The sequence below is a fragment of the Arvicola amphibius genome, chromosome 4 (genome assembly GCF_903992535.2).
Source record: "Arvicola amphibius chromosome 4, mArvAmp1.2, whole genome shotgun sequence".
Taxonomy (NCBI): domain Eukaryota; kingdom Metazoa; phylum Chordata; class Mammalia; order Rodentia; family Cricetidae; genus Arvicola; species Arvicola amphibius.
Genome location: NC_052050.1, coordinates 105,341,865 through 105,360,513, shown reverse-complemented (window position 1 = coordinate 105,360,513; position 18,649 = coordinate 105,341,865). Strand labels below are relative to the sequence as shown.

At 55.7% G+C, this 18,649-nt stretch overlaps 2 protein-coding genes across 2 annotated transcripts; both read left to right on the top strand.

The window, feature by feature from the left end:
- Nucleotides 1–1,613: 1,613 nt before the first annotated feature.
- On the top strand, nucleotides 1,614–5,813 carry Pgls (6-phosphogluconolactonase). The gene is made up of 5 exons (XM_038327235.1): nucleotides 1,614–1,953; nucleotides 3,473–3,580; nucleotides 4,058–4,159; nucleotides 4,445–4,585; nucleotides 5,557–5,813. The coding sequence occupies exons 1-5, from the start codon at nucleotides 1,666–1,668 to the stop codon at nucleotides 5,689–5,691; spliced, it is 774 nt and encodes a 257-aa protein (XP_038183163.1). The 5' UTR covers nucleotides 1,614–1,665; the 3' UTR covers nucleotides 5,692–5,813.
- A 1,359-nt stretch (nucleotides 5,814–7,172) lies between these two features.
- Niban3 (niban apoptosis regulator 3) lies at nucleotides 7,173–17,662 on the top strand. The gene is made up of 15 exons (XM_038328340.1): nucleotides 7,173–7,283; nucleotides 8,233–8,363; nucleotides 9,516–9,641; nucleotides 10,048–10,162; nucleotides 11,105–11,272; nucleotides 11,375–11,490; nucleotides 11,564–11,668; nucleotides 11,771–11,933; nucleotides 12,671–12,861; nucleotides 12,958–13,116; nucleotides 14,449–14,565; nucleotides 14,638–14,745; nucleotides 15,432–15,543; nucleotides 16,359–16,424; nucleotides 17,526–17,662. The coding sequence occupies exons 1-15, from the start codon at nucleotides 7,229–7,231 to the stop codon at nucleotides 17,549–17,551; spliced, it is 1,758 nt and encodes a 585-aa protein (XP_038184268.1). The 5' UTR covers nucleotides 7,173–7,228; the 3' UTR covers nucleotides 17,552–17,662.
- Nucleotides 17,663–18,649: the final 987 nt, after the last annotated feature.

Genomic DNA, 18,649 nt, shown 5'->3' with positions numbered 1-18,649 from the left:
GATGCTGGAAGACAGGATTCCTTTTAGCACTTCTGATGCTTTTATATGGGCATTCCATGATGTGACCATGACCATGCAGCCAGTACAAACTTTAGTGATTTGTGGTGCAAACCCCTGTAAACACAAACTGATGTGTTCAGACATGCAGTTTGGAGGTGAGTGTAGACACTTAAATTTGTCTACTTCACTTCTGTGAATAACTGAGCTCAAGCTGTCCGGCTTTAGAGTGTCTTTACTTACTGAGCCATCTTGAACAATCTAAAACCCCCGCAACCTCCATCAGGGCAGGTTCTCATTATTTCTGGCTGGCCTGCAACTCACTATGTAGACTAGGCTGGCCTTGAATTCAGAGACCTGACAGCCTCTGTTTCCTCAGTGCTGGGATTAGAGGTGTGCGTCACCACATCTGGCCTAAATATTTTTTAAATGTACTTACACACCAGGAGTCGAATTCATGCCTTTAGTCCCAGTACTCAGGAGGCAGAGGCAGGTGGATCTCTGCCAGTTCGTGGACAGCGAGTTCCATGCAGAGAAATCTTGTCTTGGGAAACCAAATCAAAAACATTTACTTGCAATGTTTCGTGGAGTGTAACCTGCCTCTTGTATCCTCACACTGGCAGTCAGAAAGCTGTAGGTTTGGGTATGGGGTACACCCAAGTGGTCCAGCCTGGGCTCAGCATGCATTGGCCCCTGGATTGAGGTTTCCCGAGTTCAGCAGAGTCAGGCTCACACAGTACCAGGCACCCCTCTGGTTGCTAGGCTCAGTGCTTAAGGACACTGATCGGCTTTCCACCACCCACACTGAGGTTCACAGGTCAAACTCAGTCTGGGGTATCCCATGCCCTTTCCTGGCCTCTGCAAGCACGTGCTACAGTGGCGAGACACCCATGTACACATAAAAAGTAAGCAAAAATAGAGGGGAAATGGGGGATGGATAGAGAAGGGTTAAGTGGGTCTTCCTGGTAGAAGCAGCTGGAGTCATCTCCAAGGTTCACACCCTGGCTGATCTACTTGGGTCAATGATCTTAACAGTCCCAAAGGTTTCCGTATTTTCCCAAAATAGAACGAGCAGCTGGGAGACACCTGTTCACGCGCACGAGTGGGGGCAGTTTCACATCCAAAAGCAACAGGATGTTCAACTGTCCTGCGGAGTTCTCTCTTCGGCGGGCAGCTCTGGGCTGAGGGCCTTACAAACCGCAGCACCTGCTCGGTTAACCAAAGGCGAGTCTGGCCAGGACCGGAAAGTAGGGAGGACCGGGCAGGCAGCCGATGTCTGGGTGTGTGGAATAGGATCCCACTCCTTAGCCCGACCTGCGCGTCGAACTCACTCACAGCCAGCCTCCCGCCCTTGTGTGCGACTCTGTGATGCTGAAGTGGGCCCACTCTTTGCGGCCCACGGCACCGCGGACAACCGCTACACCCTCGGGGTGCAGCTGCACGCCAGTCACCGCGCACTCCGACTGGGGAAGGACAATCGGTGCCACCAAGGCGTGCCCCGCCCACCACCCCAGAGCCCGGCGCGCACTGGGGTTCCAGAAACAGCCCGCCCGGCCCGGCGAGGCGTCATCTGCGCATGCGTCCAGCGCCCCGGCTCAAATCCCTGGGACCCTGGGTAGTTCGGCCACCGCGCAGGCGCACTGGTCCGCCGGGAGCGCCGCTGCAGCCATGGCCGCGTCCGCGCCTGGTCTCATCTCGGTCTTCTCCAGCCCGCAGGAGTTGGGCGCGTCGCTGGCGCAGCTGGTAGCGCAGCGGGCCGCGAGCTGCCTGGAAGGGAACCGTGGCCGCTTCGCGCTCGGCCTGTCGGGCGGCAGCCTGGTCTCCATGCTGGCCCGAGACCTGCCCGCCGCCGTCGCTCCCGCCGGGCCCGACAGCTTCGCGCGCTGGACGCTCGGCTTCTGCGACGAGCGCCTCGTGCCCTTCGAGCACGCCGAGAGCACGTATGGCCTCTACCGGGTGAGCGCTGCGGGGACGCGCACTGCCCGGCTACGGCGGCCATCGCGGGCCACGCGGAGCCGGCCCTGTCCGCCGAGGAAGTGCGGACTACGGGGGCCGCCGCGGGCCACGTCTAGCCGGCTCCGCCTGCCGAGGAAATGCCCAGGAGCTGCTTCAACACCTACGCGCGGGCTACGGGTCGCCCCGGGTCTTGCGGAATGTGCAGTGACGTCCACCCAAGCCTGGCCTGAAGGGCCCCCGCCAGCCCGCATCTTCCTGAGGGCTGCGCCCCGGCCATGGAGCCTTGCAGGCCATGGCTGTTGATGCGCTCACCCTGTGCCTGGTGTCCAGGGTGTGTTGGGCCTCAGTTTCCTCATCTCTAACACGAGCAGCCTGGGATCTGACGGCCACCTGGCCCCCTATAGGGTCCAGAGCGCCCTGATTGACGCACAGGGAAACTGAGGCATGGAAGACTGAGCTCTGAGCACCCCTGTGTGTCTGCCACTGCCCCCTTGGGGGAGGATCGCCCACTGTCATTGACCTAGAGGCAGGGTCCACCACACTCACTTCAAGGTGGGGAAACAGACCAGAAGATGCAGGTCTTTCATTTAGGGGCCTCAGTTTTGAAATGCATGACTTTGAACGCAGTGCCTGCCCTAAAACTTCATTGGACGGTGGGCTGTGGGTACTGAGCTCAAGGCTCAGTTGGTAGAGTGCTTGCCCAAAATGCACAGGGTTCTGGATTCCATCTGAACGTCATATAAACCAAGCACAATGGTGCACACCTGTGCTCCCTGCCCTGGGAGCTGGAGGCAGGAGGATGGAGGCCATCCTATGCTAAATGAGACTATTTTGATGCTACCCATGTAATAAAGGATCGCTAAGTAGACCCCCCTGAGGGGGACACAACTAAAAGTTCTGTCTTTGACGGAGGTGAGCCAGAGACCCAGGATTTCCCCAGCAGGCAGATGGAGTCTTGATTTGGTGTTAGGGTTCAGTAGGTGGTCCTGACACAATGAGGATGTCTTGCCCAGATGCTGCCCGGTCCACACACACCTTCCTGTGGCCTTCAGTCTGGAGCCTGTGCTCATCTCGTCCCCATTCAGGGCCCTTAGTGTCCTGAACTCTGGCTGGTACAGCATCTCCACTCTCCCCATCTGCCTAGGGTACCAGAGCCCTGGCGTTTTGCCATTTGCTGCAAGCCTCTACCTGCTCCACTAAGCTGGACATGGAGACACAGGCTAGGTGGTGCCCAGTTCTCAAAGGCCCTGGAATTCAATGCGAACCTTCTTCCCAGGGGGCCTACCAGGTGCCAGCTGCATGCTGCATGCAGCCAAGCTTGGTCCCTAAGATAGGGAGCCCCAGGCAGATCCGGCTCTGGAAGAAGGCAGCAGGGGGAGTCAGCCAGGCGGTGGAGCAGGGCCCAGTGTGAGGGACACAGGGTTCCTAGCTTTAGACAAGCCCCTGTCTGAACAGTGCTGTGCCAGGCATCTGGTGCCACTGTCAGGTCACTCGCTGACTGTCCCTTCTTCTTCCACAGACACACCTGCTCTCAAAGCTGCCCATCCCTGACAGCCAGGTCCTCACTGTCAATCCTGCGCTGCCCGTGGAGGACGCTGCAGAGGACTACGCCAGGAAACTGAGGCAGGTGGGTCCCAGAACAGGTGGAGAAGCCATAGAAGACTTGGGGACACAAGCTGTCACTCTGAGGGGGTGGCCAGTTGCAGGGAGACTCGGACTGGGGGTCTTACATCTTCAGACCCCAGGTTCCTGGGCATTGAAAGGGAAATTGAGCCTCCAGTCTGGATCAGGATGGTGTGATAGCGTGTCTGTGACCCAGCACTTGGGAGACTGGGGCAGGAGCCTGTCCAGACTTCAGACCAGCCTGAGGGTGATACTCAACTAAAAAACACCACAGCTCCTCATACCACGCCAGAGCTGCCCAGCGCCAGGGTGGTCACTGTACTCTGTAGGGAATGTGATGGGCATGCTCTTGCTGAGTGACACCCTCTCAGTGGAAGGTGGTTGAAGCTGAGGCTGAGGAACCCAGACATGGAGACCTGGCTCCAGCTTCTTTCTGTGACCTCTGAGCCCTGCACACACTGACCACCATCTTCCCCATCAGGCCTTCCAAGGAGATACTGTCCCCGTGTTTGACCTGCTGATCCTGGGAGTGGGCCCCGATGGCCACACATGTTCGCTCTTCCCTGGTCATCCCCTCCTACAGGTGAGCATGGGGATTCCCTCCCAGCCTCAGACCCCTTGGGCATGGTGGCAAATGCCTATCATCCCAGCACTTGGGAAGGGGCACGAAGCTCACAGCGAGGTTGAGGGCAGCCTGGGTCACAGAGTAAGAACCTGCCTCAAAAGCCCAAAGGATTATCAAAGGAAGACCTGCCGACACTGTTCACTTGGTGCTTGGGCAGGGTTGGCGGGTGCAGGTTCCGTCGCAGCACCACAGATACAGGGCAAGGGTAGACATGACCTGTCCCCACTGACCTCCCTCCCCCAGGAGCAAGAGAAGATTGTGGCTCCCATCAGTGACTCCCCAAAACCACCACCGCAGAGGGTGACCCTGACTCTCCCTGTGCTGAACGCAGCCCAGAGTATCATCTTCGTGGCCACAGGGGAAGGCAAGGCAGCTGTGCTGAAGGTAACGGGCAGGCATGGGAGGTCACGGGGCGGGAACAGGCGGTCATGGGGCAGGCACGGGAGGTCATGGGGCAGGCACGGGAGGTCTCCGAGCGGGAACAGGGGGTCATGGGGCAGACACGGGGGATCACGGCGGTCACAGGTGGTCAGAAGGACGGTCACGGGACAGAATATGAGAGGGGAATCTGCAGAGATCACAGGCCCTGCTCCCGAGTGACTGCTGGTGTGGCCATCTCTGTCCCTAGCCCCTTTTGGGGACAGGATGCCTAAGACTTGATGGCTGCTGGCCCAGCTCCAGGCTCAGTGAGGGACCCTGTGTCAAGGGAATGAGGTACAGGGTGATAGAGGGACACCTCACCTGAGCTGCAGGGTGATAGAGACAGACACCAAATACATTTAAAATAATATAATAATAAAGCCTGGGCTGGAAAGATGGCACGGACTGGTGAGGACCTGCTGCCCTTCCAGAAGACCCAGGTTCGATTTCAGCACCAACATGGCAGGTCACAACCATCTGTAGCTCTAGTCCAGGGGTTCAGGTGCCTTTTTCTGGCCTCTGTGGGGCACCAGGAATTCACATGGTACACATACATGCAGGAAAAACACCCACACACATAAAATAGTAATAAAGAAAAAAAATAAGGGGGCAAGACGGCTTAGTGGGTAAAGGGGCTTGCCACCAAACTTAAGTTCAGACTTTGAGTTCTCGGACAACCTGAGTTCAGTTCCCAGTACCACCTGTTGTCCCCGTATTGGGGAGACAGAAAGAGGAGGACCATCCTTGCTACATAGCAAGTTCAAGGCCCGCCTGGGCTACATGAAGCCCTGCCTCCTCCTAATAGAACAACAAACAAAGCTGTTCCACGGAGCTTTAGAATCCGCGGGTGCCTGTCCCAGCATCCAAACAGACCCCAGTCTGCGCCCCTCTTTCTGGCGCTGGGGTCTGAGGTCGGTCCTGGGTCTCACACACAGCGCATCCTGGAGGACAAAGACAGCTCGCTGCCCGCCACCATGGTGCAGCCGCGCACGGGCGCCCTCTGCTGGTTCCTGGACGAGGCGGCCGCACGACTGCTGTCAGTGCCCTTCGAGAAGCATTCCACGCTGTAGCGCTGGGCACACACGCGTGGGCACTTCGGGGCTGGCCCCCGGCCTGTGCCCCGGGCTTTCTGGAAAAGCCTCCGGGGGCCGCGGGAGCGAGCCAACTGAGAAATAAACGGAGCCTTCTGGAACTCTGGTCCCTGTGGTTTTTGTTGGCGAAGGGTGGGACCGAGTGGTGAGCTAGGGTGCGGCTGACAGCACACGGGGCCTTCAGAAAAATGTGGAGCCTGGGCTTCTGGCCCCACAGTGCACACATCAGAATGAAGAAAGGGTCGTTTTCAGTTCCAAGCGTAGGATTGGCTCACGGGTACCACGTGGCTGCTTGTGTTCCAGCCCTGTGGCCATTAGGGTAGAAGGGAGATAGGTGAGGGAACATGCCAGGGTTCACCTGGCGCCCCAGCCAGTGCCTCAGTCTCCCTGCAGGCCTGCTCAGAGCCTTGAGTTTCCCCTGATGATGCGGCAGGGTCATGTAACAACGAGAGAGGTGTCTGAGGTGACTCTTGGAATGTCCCCCTTACACAGTTTCTCTCCCAGCTCCTCTTACAGAAGCAGAAATGCGGGCATAACGGCTGGAGCTTCAGCAGCCTCCTTGTGCATGAAATGGATGTGTGCGTCAATGGCCTGATGTGGTCCTGAGACCTCCCAGTCCCGGGGACCTGGTTGGGGAGGCTGGTGGGCCTGGCTGACTTGGGGTTCTGAGGGGCATCCCCGGAAAGGTCACACAAGCCAGGCCTGAGGTGGGAATTGAAACCTCCCCGAGCCAACTTGGCATGGAACCACAGATGTGAAGTTTCTGTTGGTGTGTGGTCCCTGAGGACTCCTCGGCTATGACAATGAGGAAGTGGGGCAGCGGGAAGGAAGCTGCCCTGCTGGGGACCTCTGACAGCCAAGGGCACAGGCTGAGACCAGCTGAAAGGAAAGTGACATGTGGGCGTGAGAAGCCCGTGTGAGCAGCCCTGCAGGACCTGTCTCAAGGGAACATCACAGCCGTGCCTATACACTGCGGCATAGGTTCTGCCCCGTACTCCAAGGCGGCTGCTAATGTTCCACCTGTCATGCCCACGTTCTAGCCTCTGGAAAGGGAAGAAAATGAAATTGCTTAAAGGGTCATCTTCCCTCGTGGGCAGATGGGGTTGTGTTCCCTACACATTGACAGCCTGTGCCTCAGGCCGTCCATTTGTTCAGTCAGCTGTCTGTTTCTTTTGTAGACAGGACTTCATGTAGCCCAGGCTGGCCTGCAGGACCTAAACTCCTGATCCCCCTGCCTCTGCTTTCTGAGTGCTGGAATGGCAGAGACGTGCCGCCTCACCCTGGCCACCTGTGCCAGGGCTTTGTTTTTCCCACACTGTTTTGGTTTCCCCTGGGGCAGTCCCCACTGTCCCCCACAGAAACCATCAGTCCTGGTCCAACCTGTCCCCAGGGGCAGGAGGAGGCAGGTGCAAACAGGAAGGGACAGAGGGTTGTACCAACGGCACTACCCTTCTGGAACTTGGAGCACTCAGCACCCTGAGCAGGGGGACCCAGGATAGCTCCGCACAGCGACAGGATGGGGGTGCGTCCCTCCAGCCCCCTGGACAAGCGGCAGCAGCAGCAGCTGAGGGGTGAGCAGAGGCACCAAACGTCTTGTCATCGTCCTGCCTTGGGTTGGAAGAGTCCAGGTTTTTTGTTGAATGTTTCACAACAGGGTTTCTCTGGTCTGCATAGACCAGGCTGGCCTGGAAGTTGCTCTGTAGACCTCAGCCTCAAACTCAGAGATCTGCCTGCCTCTGTGTCCCGTGGGCTGGGATTAAAGGTGTGCATCACCCCTGCCTGGCTTTGGAAGATTCCAGATGTAAGTGAAGCTCGAGTAGCTGAGTGTAGTGGCACAGGCCTGTCATCCCAGCGCTCAGGAGACAGAGCTCTGAGTTCGAGGCCAGCCTGGACTACACAGTGAGTTCCAGGGCAGCTGGGGCTACATGTGGCCCTGTCTGAAAAGACAATGAGAAGTGAACTGTGGCGTGTTTTATTTGCTAGGGGACTCAAGGGCCCACTGGGGGTGGGGTCCTCATGGCTGCATGGACTGGCACCCAGACTCCCTGCACTGTCCTCTACTGGTTCTTGGAGAGCGGGGCTGGACAATCATGGTCCAGACTAACAGGATTTGGTGGCTGTCCCCCAAGGGCAGGTGGCTAGGCCAGGTTGGAAGAGGGTGTGCAGTTGGCAGTGAGTGTGGGACTAGCACTGGGGAAGGGGAACAGTGCATGCAAAGTCCTGCATGTGCTGCGAAGTCCCAGCTCCAAGTCCCAGCACCGACTGCTACCTGCATTTGCTGTGTGCTGTTGGGAGAGTGAATCCCCCTCTCTGGGCCTCATTCTCCGAGGCACAATATCCTTGGATGGCGATACTGTGTGTGTGTGTGTGTGTGTGTGCGCGCGCGCGCGCGCTTGTTGTCCTCTTAGGCTGCCTCCCACCTCCTGTCTCACCTGTGCCAGGGTTGATCTGGCTGGCCAGCTTGGCCTGAGATGACAGGCTGGTCCCCTGGCCACAGTGTTGGTCCCTTCTCCCCCACAGGTCAGGTGGACGGCCTGCTAAGGGCCTTCCTGCCCTGTTACCGCAGGCAGCTGGCGGCAGCCATGCTGAGGCAGATCTCCAGGGAACTGGAACCCCAGGAGCCAGCCGGATGCCAGCTTTCCCACACCAAAGTGCGTGTCACTGAGGATGAGGCTCCCTGCCAGGCACCAGCTGTGTTTGTGTCCCTCTCTGAGTTCGGTGACATGAGACTGGGAACATGGAGCTGGGGAGGTGGAGGCTGGCAAAGGAGGCCTGGAGAAGGGTGTTCCTTACAGGGGGCACACATGTGCAAAGGCCCTGAGGTTGGCAAGCCTGGGAAGATGCCAGGGGGCAGGGCAGCTTCTGCGTGTACCTGCCCTGCTATTGCAAGTACAGCACCAGGGAGACACTCCTTGATAGGACCCCTTCATTCTTGTCCCTTTGTCCCTCTGACCCTGCTCTTGGCACTTCAGGGATTGTGAGATCAGACAGCCTAGAACTGTAGCCACTAAGAGTCCCCCCACGGCCTCCATCTGTCCCCTACCCTGGCACAGTCAGGACCACAGAGGTGGAGCGAGCCCCTGCAGGCCGCATGGCACAGTGACCAGAACCTGAGGTTTCCGGCGGCTTCCTTCCCTCCCTGCTATGGGGAGGCTCTGTGGGCAGAGGTCACATCTTGGGACTCTCCCTGTCCCATGCAGGGTATCCTCATACCTGCTACAGTTCCGTTTCTGTTTATTTGAGACAGAGTCTTGAATTTGTAGTGTGGCTGAGGCTGACCTTGAACTCCTGACCTTCCCGCCTCAGCCTTCTAGTGCTAGGCTGACAGGTTCTGATGGCAGCTGCTGTCTAGAGCCTTGGAGGGTGGTGGGTATGTATGACCAAACCTACATGACAAGTTTTCCTTTGGGTCTCTGTAGCCCAGGGTGCCTATAGACTGACTACTTGGGGGAACTGAGGAAGGAGGGTCACTGGGACCCAGCAGTTGGTGACCTTCCTGGGGTACCAGAGTCAGATCTTGTCCAAGTTAATCAATTAAATGTTTTTTGTTTGTTTTTGTTTTTCAAGACAGGGTTTCGCTGTAGTTTTAGAGCCTGTCCTGGAACTAGCTCATGTAGACCAGGCTGGTCTCGAACTCAGAGATCCGCCTGCCTCTGCCTCTTGGGTGTTGGGATTAAAGGCGTGGGCCACCACCGCCCCAGCTAAATGAGTGCCCTGCTTTTGGTAGCAACTGAGACTTGGGCACAGTTCAGGGAACCCTAAATCCTGCTCTAGAGCCAACGACAGCTGGCATCCCCCTGCAGAAGCTGCCTAGAGTCCGGGAGCATCAAGGACCCTTGACCCTGCTGTGGGGCCACCCGCCACAGTGGCAACCTACCTTCTGTGTCCTGCGTGGGGATGGACGCCTGGAATGGTTCAACCGAAAGGAGGTGAGATGACCAGAACTGCTACCTAGAATCCCCAGAGAGGGGCTGGGGGCGTGGCTCAGAGTGGAGCCCCTGTCTAGAATCCCCCAATGAGGGGTTGGGGGCGTGGCTCAGGGGTGGAGCCCCTGCCTAGGATCCCCCCCCCATTGAGGGGCTGAGGGTGTGGCTCAGGGTGGAGCCCCTGCCTAGGATCCCCCCCAGTGAGGGGCTGGGGCGTGGCTCAAGGGTGGAGCCCCTGCCTAGGATCCCCAGTGAGAGGCTGGAGGCTTGCCTCAGTGGCAGAGCTCTGGTCAGTAACACGCTAAGATCCTGAGTTGCCCATGGCCCAGAGTGGTAGGGAGTGCTTTGGGAGTTTGCTGACTTGCCTCTCCTGGGGAACCTCAGTGTGGTCTCGTGTCTTTGGTCACAGGAGTATGAGTCTGGGGGCCGTCCCCTGGGCTCTTCAGCCCTGACAGGGTACACACTGCTCACTTCCCAGCGTGAATACCTGTGCCTTTTGGATGACCTCTGCCCAAGTTCCTCTGGTAAGGATTCCTGGGTTCCCTTTGTTTTCCTTTCTCCGCGTCCTATGGCCATTCCACCCCCCTGTGCATTTGGTGAAGTTGACTTGGTCTCCCTCTGTCTAGTAACAGAAGCAACTTCCTACCCACAGTGTGACTCGTGGTGTCTACAGATGTTACAGTTGTCCCTTGGTGGATGAATTGTTGATCCTTGAGCGAGAACTCTTGCTCTGTGAAGGAAAAGTGCCGTCCACTGTCCCTGGGAGGACATCAGTAAAGTCAATGGAACAAAACCCGAATAGCTAAGAGTCTAAGGAACAACGAAAGTAATGCTGGTGGTGCACACCTTTGCTCCCAGCACTCGGGAGGCAGAGGATGGAGGAGCTCTGAGTTCAAGGCCAGCCTGGTCTACAGAGTATGTTTCAGGACAGCCAGGGCTGTTGTTTTACGGAGAAACCTTGTCTTGAAAAACAAACAAACAAAAACAAAAATTTTTAAAAAGTAACAAAGCAATGCAATAAAAACGGGGCTGGAAAGATGGCTCAGTGAATCAGAGTTAGATTCCCAGCACCCACATCAGGCTGCTCACAACTGCCTGGAACTCCAGGTCCAGGGATCTGGCGCCTCTGACCTCAAGCAACTATAAACAAACACATGCAGATGGTTAAACATAATTTTAAAAAACCCATAAAATCCAGTGTCAGTAAACATGCAAGGAGACAGACATAGTGGGAAACAGTGTGCAGGCTTGGGGCATGGTGCACAGACCAGATGGGGTAGTGGGTTTCGAGTTTCTCCCACTCTGTTCCCGTTCACCTGTTCCAGAACGATAGAGTTCATCTTGCCGGGCGTACGTAGTACTAGGGCTTTTGCTGTGTTTAATCTTTGAGACAGCTTTTGCTCTAAAGCCCCAGTTGGCCCCGAAGTCACACCAGTTCTTTCAGGCTGCTGCTGTCTGGCTTTCAGGAGACCTCGCCCAGGAGGAACCACTGAGGGTGCTGGAGGAGCCGGTGAATTTCCCGCTCTTCCTCGTGCACCCGTTCCGGGCCCACCTCTGCTTCTGTGCGCACACGAGGGGGGCGCAGCGTGCCTGGAGGCTCGGCCTGCAGGGTGCCATTCGGCTGAGAGCCACCGGTGCGTCCCAGGGCGCAGGTGGGGCGCGAGAGGACGATGGGTGTAGGTGCGGGGTTCCCTGGGGAGGGTTGGAGCATAGTGCCCGGCTAAAGGCATCCTCAGTCCTGCAGCGCAGCCGGGTGCCCGCGGCCTGCGCCTTCCTGGACACTGTGCGGCTCTATCGACGACGTCGGGGCTTTGCCGGTGGTGACGACGCAACACTGGGCTCTGATGCGGAGGTGAGCGGTGTCCCTCAGGCCCGGGCGGGTTCCACCACTCGTCGCACACTACACCCCTACGCTTCCCCTACAGGTGCTGAGCGCTGAGCTGATGCGGGAGCTGTTACCTGCACTGCGCGCACAGACGCTGCGGAGCCTGCGCTGTACGGGACGCGCCCGGGCCCGGGCCTGCTCGGAGGTGCGAAGTGGGCGTGGCGAGAGGGGAAAAGGGGAGAAAAAGGAGGGAAGGGCGGTTTCGATTCTCACGTGCTCGCCCACACCGCCCTCAACGCTGCTGCAGTTCCTCGACGCTGTGCACGCGGCCATCCTGGCCAGGGTATCTGCAGGGCTGCGTGCCTTCCAGCCAGAAAAGGATGCGCTGCTAGCGAAGCTGGAGAGGACGGTGCGAGCAGAACTCGAACAGATCCTGCAGCAGCGAGCGCAAAGGGCTCGGAGACTAGAAGGTGGAGGGGGCGCTGGGTAATGGGCCGGGTGAGAGGTGGGGGAGGCCGCACGGTTGGTGGTGTTGGGCGAGAGGCGGAGCTAGGAGTGAGAGTGGGTCCCGGAGAACTAGGGCGGTGCCACAGAGCGAGGGGAGGGGCCTGGGCGGGATGGAGTAGGAGGGCAAAGGGCGGGGTCAGGAAATGTAGGGGTGGAGTTGGGGGAGCGGGTGTGGAGCTCCAGGAGTTGGGCCTGATAGTATAGTAGGGATAGGTGGTGTGGAGCTGAATCAGGGTGGAGCTAGCAGGTTGGATGGCAATTAGCCAGAAGGGGCGGGGTCTTGCCGGTGGAAGGCGGGGCCTAATGGGAGTGGGGCGGGCCCTGAGGAATTGACTTGGGAAAGGGAAGCAGCTGTTGAGGATTACAGTCTGATGCTGGATTCTAGCCAGAAGCCCTGAGAAGGCAGTGCATGAGAAGACGAAGCCTAGAGCCTGGGGAGACCCCGGCCTGTTAAATTGTGGGCTAGGTAGGGAGACACGAGATGGCAGTGGCCTTGCGGAGTCTCCTTTGCAACCCAGTTATCTGGCTTTGAAACACACTGAGCTTCCTCAGCCTGTGCCTTTGGGCCAGGTCTCACTGCTCCTAGTTTCAGTGTCCTCAGCTGTAAAATGGGTACCCAGCTGTCCAGGCTGAGGTCCCTCTCCTCCTGCATCTACTGAGTGCCTGGTGGAGAAAATTCCTGGTCCACATATCCCCTCAGCGGAGATCCGGGACCCCCTGGAGGCTTGCCTGTGCAGCATGGTGGACCCGCAACTGTCCCAGATTATCCATGCGCTGCTGAGCCTCGTGGAAGCCACGCTCCAAGCTGTTCGGACTCTCCTCATCCGGGGCATGGACCGGCTGTCTCACCACCTGCGCAAGAACCCTTCTGGCACGCGGCTGCGCAGGGAGGTTAGCATGTGAGCGACAGTGGCATGCCCACCTTGAGCTGTCTGTATCGTAAACCAATGATGTTTTCTCATCTGACTGGTATTCATATGTACATAGGTTTATGAATTTGGGGAGATACCTTGGGACCCAGAGCTGATGCAAGCCTGTTATCGGGAGGCAGAGAGGAACCGCAGCCATCTGGCCCAGCTGGCAGAACCATTTGGCTTCCTGGGGATGCAGAGCCTGGTGTTTGGGGCCCAAGATCTTGCACAACAGGTGAGGAGAGAGAATGGGAAGTCCATGTTGGGTATCCCTAGGAGAGGGAGAGTGCATTTATGGGGAAGGAATGGGCCACACTGGTAGACAGGCAGAGCCTGGAGCCAGTGCAAGTCTGCAGTGGGCAATAGGGAGCCTCAGCAGGGGTGGGAGCAAAGGCAGGAGCTTAGCTGGACCCAAGATTTAGAAAACCCTCTCTGCTGTTAGGAGTTCTATCTATAAAGGCAAGTGGAGGAGGCTGGAAGCCCTGATCCAGATGGAGGTGTGATGGTGCCCACCTGGCCCAGCACTTGAGATGGGGAAGCAGGAGGATCAATCAGGATGTCAGGGTCGTCCCCAGCTTCACAATGAGTTTGAGACCAGTGTATGTTATGCTAGGCCCTATCTAAAACAGAAAGAAAGACGATCTTTTGTAGACAGAGTTTCTCTGTGTCCTGAATAACCACTCAGAGACTTCTTATTAATTATAAATACCTGACCAATAGCTCGGACTTGTTACTAGCTAACTCTTTTTTTGTTTGTTTGTTTTTTTTTTTTTCAAGACAGGGTTTCCCTGTAGTTTCTAGAGTCTGTCCTGGAACTAGCTCTTGTAGACCAGGCTGGCCTCGAACTCAGATATCCACCTGCCTCTGCCTCCCGAGTGCTGGGATTAAAGGCGTGCGCCACCACCACCCGGCTAAGCTAACTCTTACATTTTAAATTAATCATGGCCGGGCAGTGGTGGTGCACACCTTTAACCCCAGCACTCGGGAGGCAGAGACAGGTGGATCTCTGTGAGTTTGAGGCCAGCCTGGTCTACAGAGTGAGTTCCAGGACAGGTTTCAAAGCTGCAGAGAAACCCTGTATTGAAAATACAAAATTAATTAATTAATTAATCAATCCATATTGCTTATCTACCCTCTGCCATGTAGCATTATCTTCTTTCAACACAGCATGCTCATCTTGCTTTTCTCTGTGTCTCCTCATGACCCTCAGACTCTGCCCTTCTTCCCAGCATTCTCTCTGCCCCCAAAATACTGTCTAGTTATCGGCCAATCAGCTTTTTATTAAACCAACTCAAGTGACAAATCTTCACAGTGTCCAAAAGGATTATGCTACAGCATGTTTCAAAAGGCAGCAATAGGGTTCTGCCATGGACATGGGCATGTGGGAGGAACAGCTTGCAGCTAATCCATTGGCACCTGGCACACTGCACAAGAGTGCTCCCCAGGGAGGCTGCAGGAGCACAGGGGACAGGGCCTGGTCCAGGCTGCTGGGAAAATGTTGGACATTGGACACCTGAGCCAGAGCAGTGGTCCTGGGTATGGGATCATCCAGGATCCTCCTTCATAGCTCATGGCAGCTGCAGTCACCACCTTCCTGCAGCTGGCCGACAAGTGTCTGACATCAACTCTGGACTGTGACCAAGCAGCTGAGCAGTTGGAGAAAGTCAGGGGCCTTGTGCTGAAGGTGAGGTGAGTGGGTGGGTGGGGGCCATGGCCCAGAGTACTGCCGGCTGCTGCACAGTTGTGTCCTCTGCAGAAGCTCACCTCGGACAGTGAGACCAGTCGGTGGAGGTTCACCCGGGACTGGCTGCTGGGAATCTTCTGTCCCTTTGTGTGGAGCCAGCTTGGGGTGAGCTGTAACTCGGTGAGTGGACACCTGAGCTCTCCATCTGGAGGGGATAGAGTGCTCACTCTTGCCTGAAGCCACTGGAGGTTAGAGATCCCACCTCTGCTCCCCAGGCTGGGTGTAGGGGGGGGCACTTCTGGCCTTGACAAAGCCCCTTGCATCTTGATTCATCCCCAATTTTTGCTGACCACACACTCCCAGAGTTTGATCCTAGTGGTGCTGAGCGTGTGTGGCCTCCACGGGTCTAGGTTTATAGGGAGAACTGCCTGTGCTAAGGTCTTGAGGTTGGACTGGGCCTTGTGTGTTAAGGACCAGAGAGGAGGGAGCTGGAGAGATGGCTCAGAGGTTAAGAGTACTGGCTGTTTTTCCAGAGGTCATGAGTTCAATTCCCAGCAACCACATGATGTCTCACAACCATCTGTAATTAGAATTGGTGCCCTCTTCTGGCCTGCAGGCATACATGCAGCCAGAACATTGTATACATAATAAATAAATAAATCTTTTTAAACAAAAGTCCAGAGAGGAGTCATCCAGGGTGATGGTGGGGGAAGAAGCAGGCAGAAGGGTGTGGGTGGGCAGGACCTAGCCTTCTGGCTAGCTGAAGGTTGGGACCCACAAGAATGACTGTGACTAGATGCTAGCAGGACCCTTCAGAGGAAGCATGTGGGTCCCGCATCCAGCCAAGCTCCTGTCTGTGGTCCTAGGAACAGCCTGAGGTGGATGGGGACATCCTGGCTGTGGGCTCCCAGGCTCTGGCCACTGAGGGTGTCTGCAGGGACGTCATCCAGGGCCTCCTTCTGCAGAGAGTTGACAGAGGTGAGCCTCCCAGCACAGGACTGGCTGGGCCTCCTTGAAAGGGGCACTGGAGTGAGATGCTCAGGGATATTGGAGTTCTCGGGACTGATGAGAGAGAGGCAGTTGTCCCTGGTACCAGAGGGTTGGTCTGGGGTCCACTCAGGAGCTCTCAGAAGCTCATAAAGTCTCCAAAGATGACAGAGGGAAGAGAGACCCAGAAGGTGAGACAAGTGGCTGGGACCCAGAGATGATGGCATCACAGGGAACCAGGGAACAGACTTAGACTATGTCCTTGATATGTGGCCAAATAAGAAAATGGAGCCGAGGCGGTGATGTAGGTCTGCCATCCAAGCAATCCTCCTGCCTCAGCATCCTGAGTGCCTGAGCCTACATGCCTAGGAGAGTGGAATATTTTTTAATGATTTATTTATTTTTATTTTATGTGCAGTTGTGTTTTGCTGCATGTCTATCTGTGAGGGTGTCAGATCCCCTGGAGCTGACATGACAGATGGTGTGAGCTGAACCCGGATCCCCTGGAAAAGTTTTCAACCACTGAGCCGTCTACTTCCAAGAGTAGATGGTTTAAATGACTGTAAACTAAGTCTAGATATGGGGACCTGGATGAGCTTCTGACCCTAGACCTTGTATACATTCTTAGAGTTCCACCTGACATTGATCTGTGATGTCTGCACAGAGCAGCAGTTGAGTGGGGCTCCTGGCTAGGTGGAGAGCAGCTGTTGATTAGCAATGTCTGCATTGCTTATAGCATAGAAAGAGGATGGGGAGGCTAAAGCTGGCCTTCCTCGGATGGGTCCAGGGTTATCCCTTAATTCTAGAGTTGAACAAGATCCTTGGTGCCAGCGACAGAACTCGCTCTCCAGCAGAGGACCAGGAAGGAGCATGTGAGTACCTCAGAGGTCCTGTGCCACGGCCAGCGTTGTGCAAGGGTAGTGTGGAGCAGGATGGACTTCATCTGAAGTGACCATGTTGAACGGTGGAGAAGCCACAGGTTGTAACACACAAGGGCCGAGATGGTGACAGGCTGTGTCCCAGTTCCTGCCACCTAGACACAGTGGTGGTAGGGGGTTGGCAGTTACTTTCTGCTATCAACACAGGGAGGGAAGCTAGAGATATCCGCAAAGGCACTGCCAGGGGAAGCGGGGCTGATTTGTTACATAGTCACAGCTAACTCAGATACTCTGTAATGGGCTCATTTGTTACATAGTCACAGCTAACTCAGATACTCTTGTAATGGGCTCATTTGTTACATAGTCACAGCTAACTCAGATACTCTGTACCAGGCTCATTTGTTACATAGTCACAGCTAACTCAGATACTCTGTACCAGGCTCATTTGTTACATAGTCACAGCTAACTCAGATACTCTGTACCAGGCTCATTTGTTACATAGTCACAGCTAACTCAGATACTCTGTAATGGGCTCATTTGTTACATAGTCACAGCTAACTCAGATACTCTTGTAATGGGCTCATTTGTTACATAGTCACAGCTAACTCAGATACTCTGTACCAGGCTCATTTGTTACATAGTCACAGCTAACTCAGATACTCTTGTAATGGGCTCATTTGTTACATAGTCACAGCTAACTCAGATACTCTGACTTGGATATGAACCTACTTAGTTTCCACAGCCATGCATTCACATAAAGGAAATATAACAGAAAGATGGTTGTGTGGTCAGGCTTACATACAGGGAGCTTGAGTGTCCCTCCACCTGCCACATATGCGGGGTGGGGGGACCCAAGTCCATCCCGTCCGTGCACATACAGCCTTATGGGTGAATCCCCGTGGACTCTCAGGGCATGGAGAAGCAAGCTGGCATTTCCGCAGGGCTCCACAGTGTGCCTGGTCCATCTGTTGTGTTGTGTTCCACAGCTAGTCAGTTGCTTTAGCTTTGTGAGCCCTGTTCCCCTACTCCAGCCTCCTGATTTGTGGATCCCCCAGGCCCTAACTCCAGCTTGTGACATGTTACATTGGGATCCAGGTGACAGTCATCATCTCCACAGATGAGGGAGCTGAGACTCAGGTCTGAGACAGACCTACTCTGGTGGCCAAATTCAGCCACTCCGCCCACCATTGCTTCCAAGAACATCCAGAGCTGTCTTCACCCACACCCATCCTGGGGGACAATGGATGAAGACCCGAGTGTGTGAGCTGCTTCTGGCTTCTTAACTGCTGCACATAACAAAGCATCATAGACTGTGTGTTCCTGCTAGAATGTTTACACTCAAGTTCTGAGCTAGCCTGGGCTATCATAATATAATATTGTATTTAAAAAACCCAAAACTTGTTGGTTTGACACATATAATCCCATTAATTTCATTTTTTATTATTTTTTACTTTAAAAATCTGTACTTTTTAGGGTTTTTCTTTTGAGACAGGGTTTCCCCGTGTAACAGTCCTAGCTGTCCCTGGAACTAGCTCTTGTAGACCAGGCTGGCCTAGGACTCACAGGGATTCACCTGCCTCTGCCTTCCAAGTGCTGGGATTAAAGGCATGTGCCACCACCGCCCAGCCTAAAAATCTGTACATTTTTTAAAGCTTCTTTTTAAATTTATTTGGGGCGGTGGTGGTGGTGGTGATGGTGGTGGTGTGTGTGTGTACATACATGCATGGGCGTGTGGCATCAGGGGACAACTTCTGGAAGTGGGTTTTTTCTTTTCATCAAGAGGGTCTTAAGGCTCAAACTCAGGTCAGGCTTGGGGTCAAATACCTTCAGTCGCTAAGTCACCTCACTGGCCCCCATTTTATCATCGTTTGATTTCTAATAGCGTGGATGACTGATTTGAGTTTTAAAATGCCCAGGGCTGTGTGTTTGACTGGCCAGCCGCAAGCGAAGGCCCGCCCCCAGCCCGACCCACTGGGTGCCTTCCAGGCCAGCCCACACCCCAGCTACCCTGGGTCGCGGGCTCCCCAGCTACTTCTGGGCAGTTCCAGAGTCGGTGTCGTCCACTGCCCCGCGCAGGGCCGGAGGAAGCCGGGACCCAAGCAGTCCAGCTCCCCCCGCCCCTCACGCAGGGCCCGAGGAAGCCGAAGACCCAAGCAGTCCAGCTGCGTGGGTCGCGAGCCGCAGCACCAGGACATTTAACTTTTAATATAACTTGCTCA

Coding starts and splice junctions, on each gene's coding strand:
- Pgls (XM_038327235.1), top strand. CDS start 1,666: ATGGCCGCGTCCGCGCCTGGTCTCATCTCGGTCTTCTCCAGCCCGCAG. Junction 1,954..3,472: donor GCACGTATGGCCTCTACCGG/GTGAGCGCTGCG, acceptor CTTCTTCCACAG/ACACACCTGCTCTCAAAGCT. Junction 3,581..4,057: donor ACGCCAGGAAACTGAGGCAG/GTGGGTCCCAGA, acceptor CTTCCCCATCAG/GCCTTCCAAGGAGATACTGT.
- Niban3 (XM_038328340.1), top strand. CDS start 7,229: ATGGGGGTGCGTCCCTCCAGCCCCCTGGACAAGCGGCAGCAGCAGCAG. Junction 10,163..11,104: donor CCTCTGCCCAAGTTCCTCTG/GTAAGGATTCCT, acceptor TCTGGCTTTCAG/GAGACCTCGCCCAGGAGGAA. Junction 15,544..16,358: donor TCTGCAGAGAGTTGACAGAG/GTGAGCCTCCCA, acceptor CCTTAATTCTAG/AGTTGAACAAGATCCTTGGT.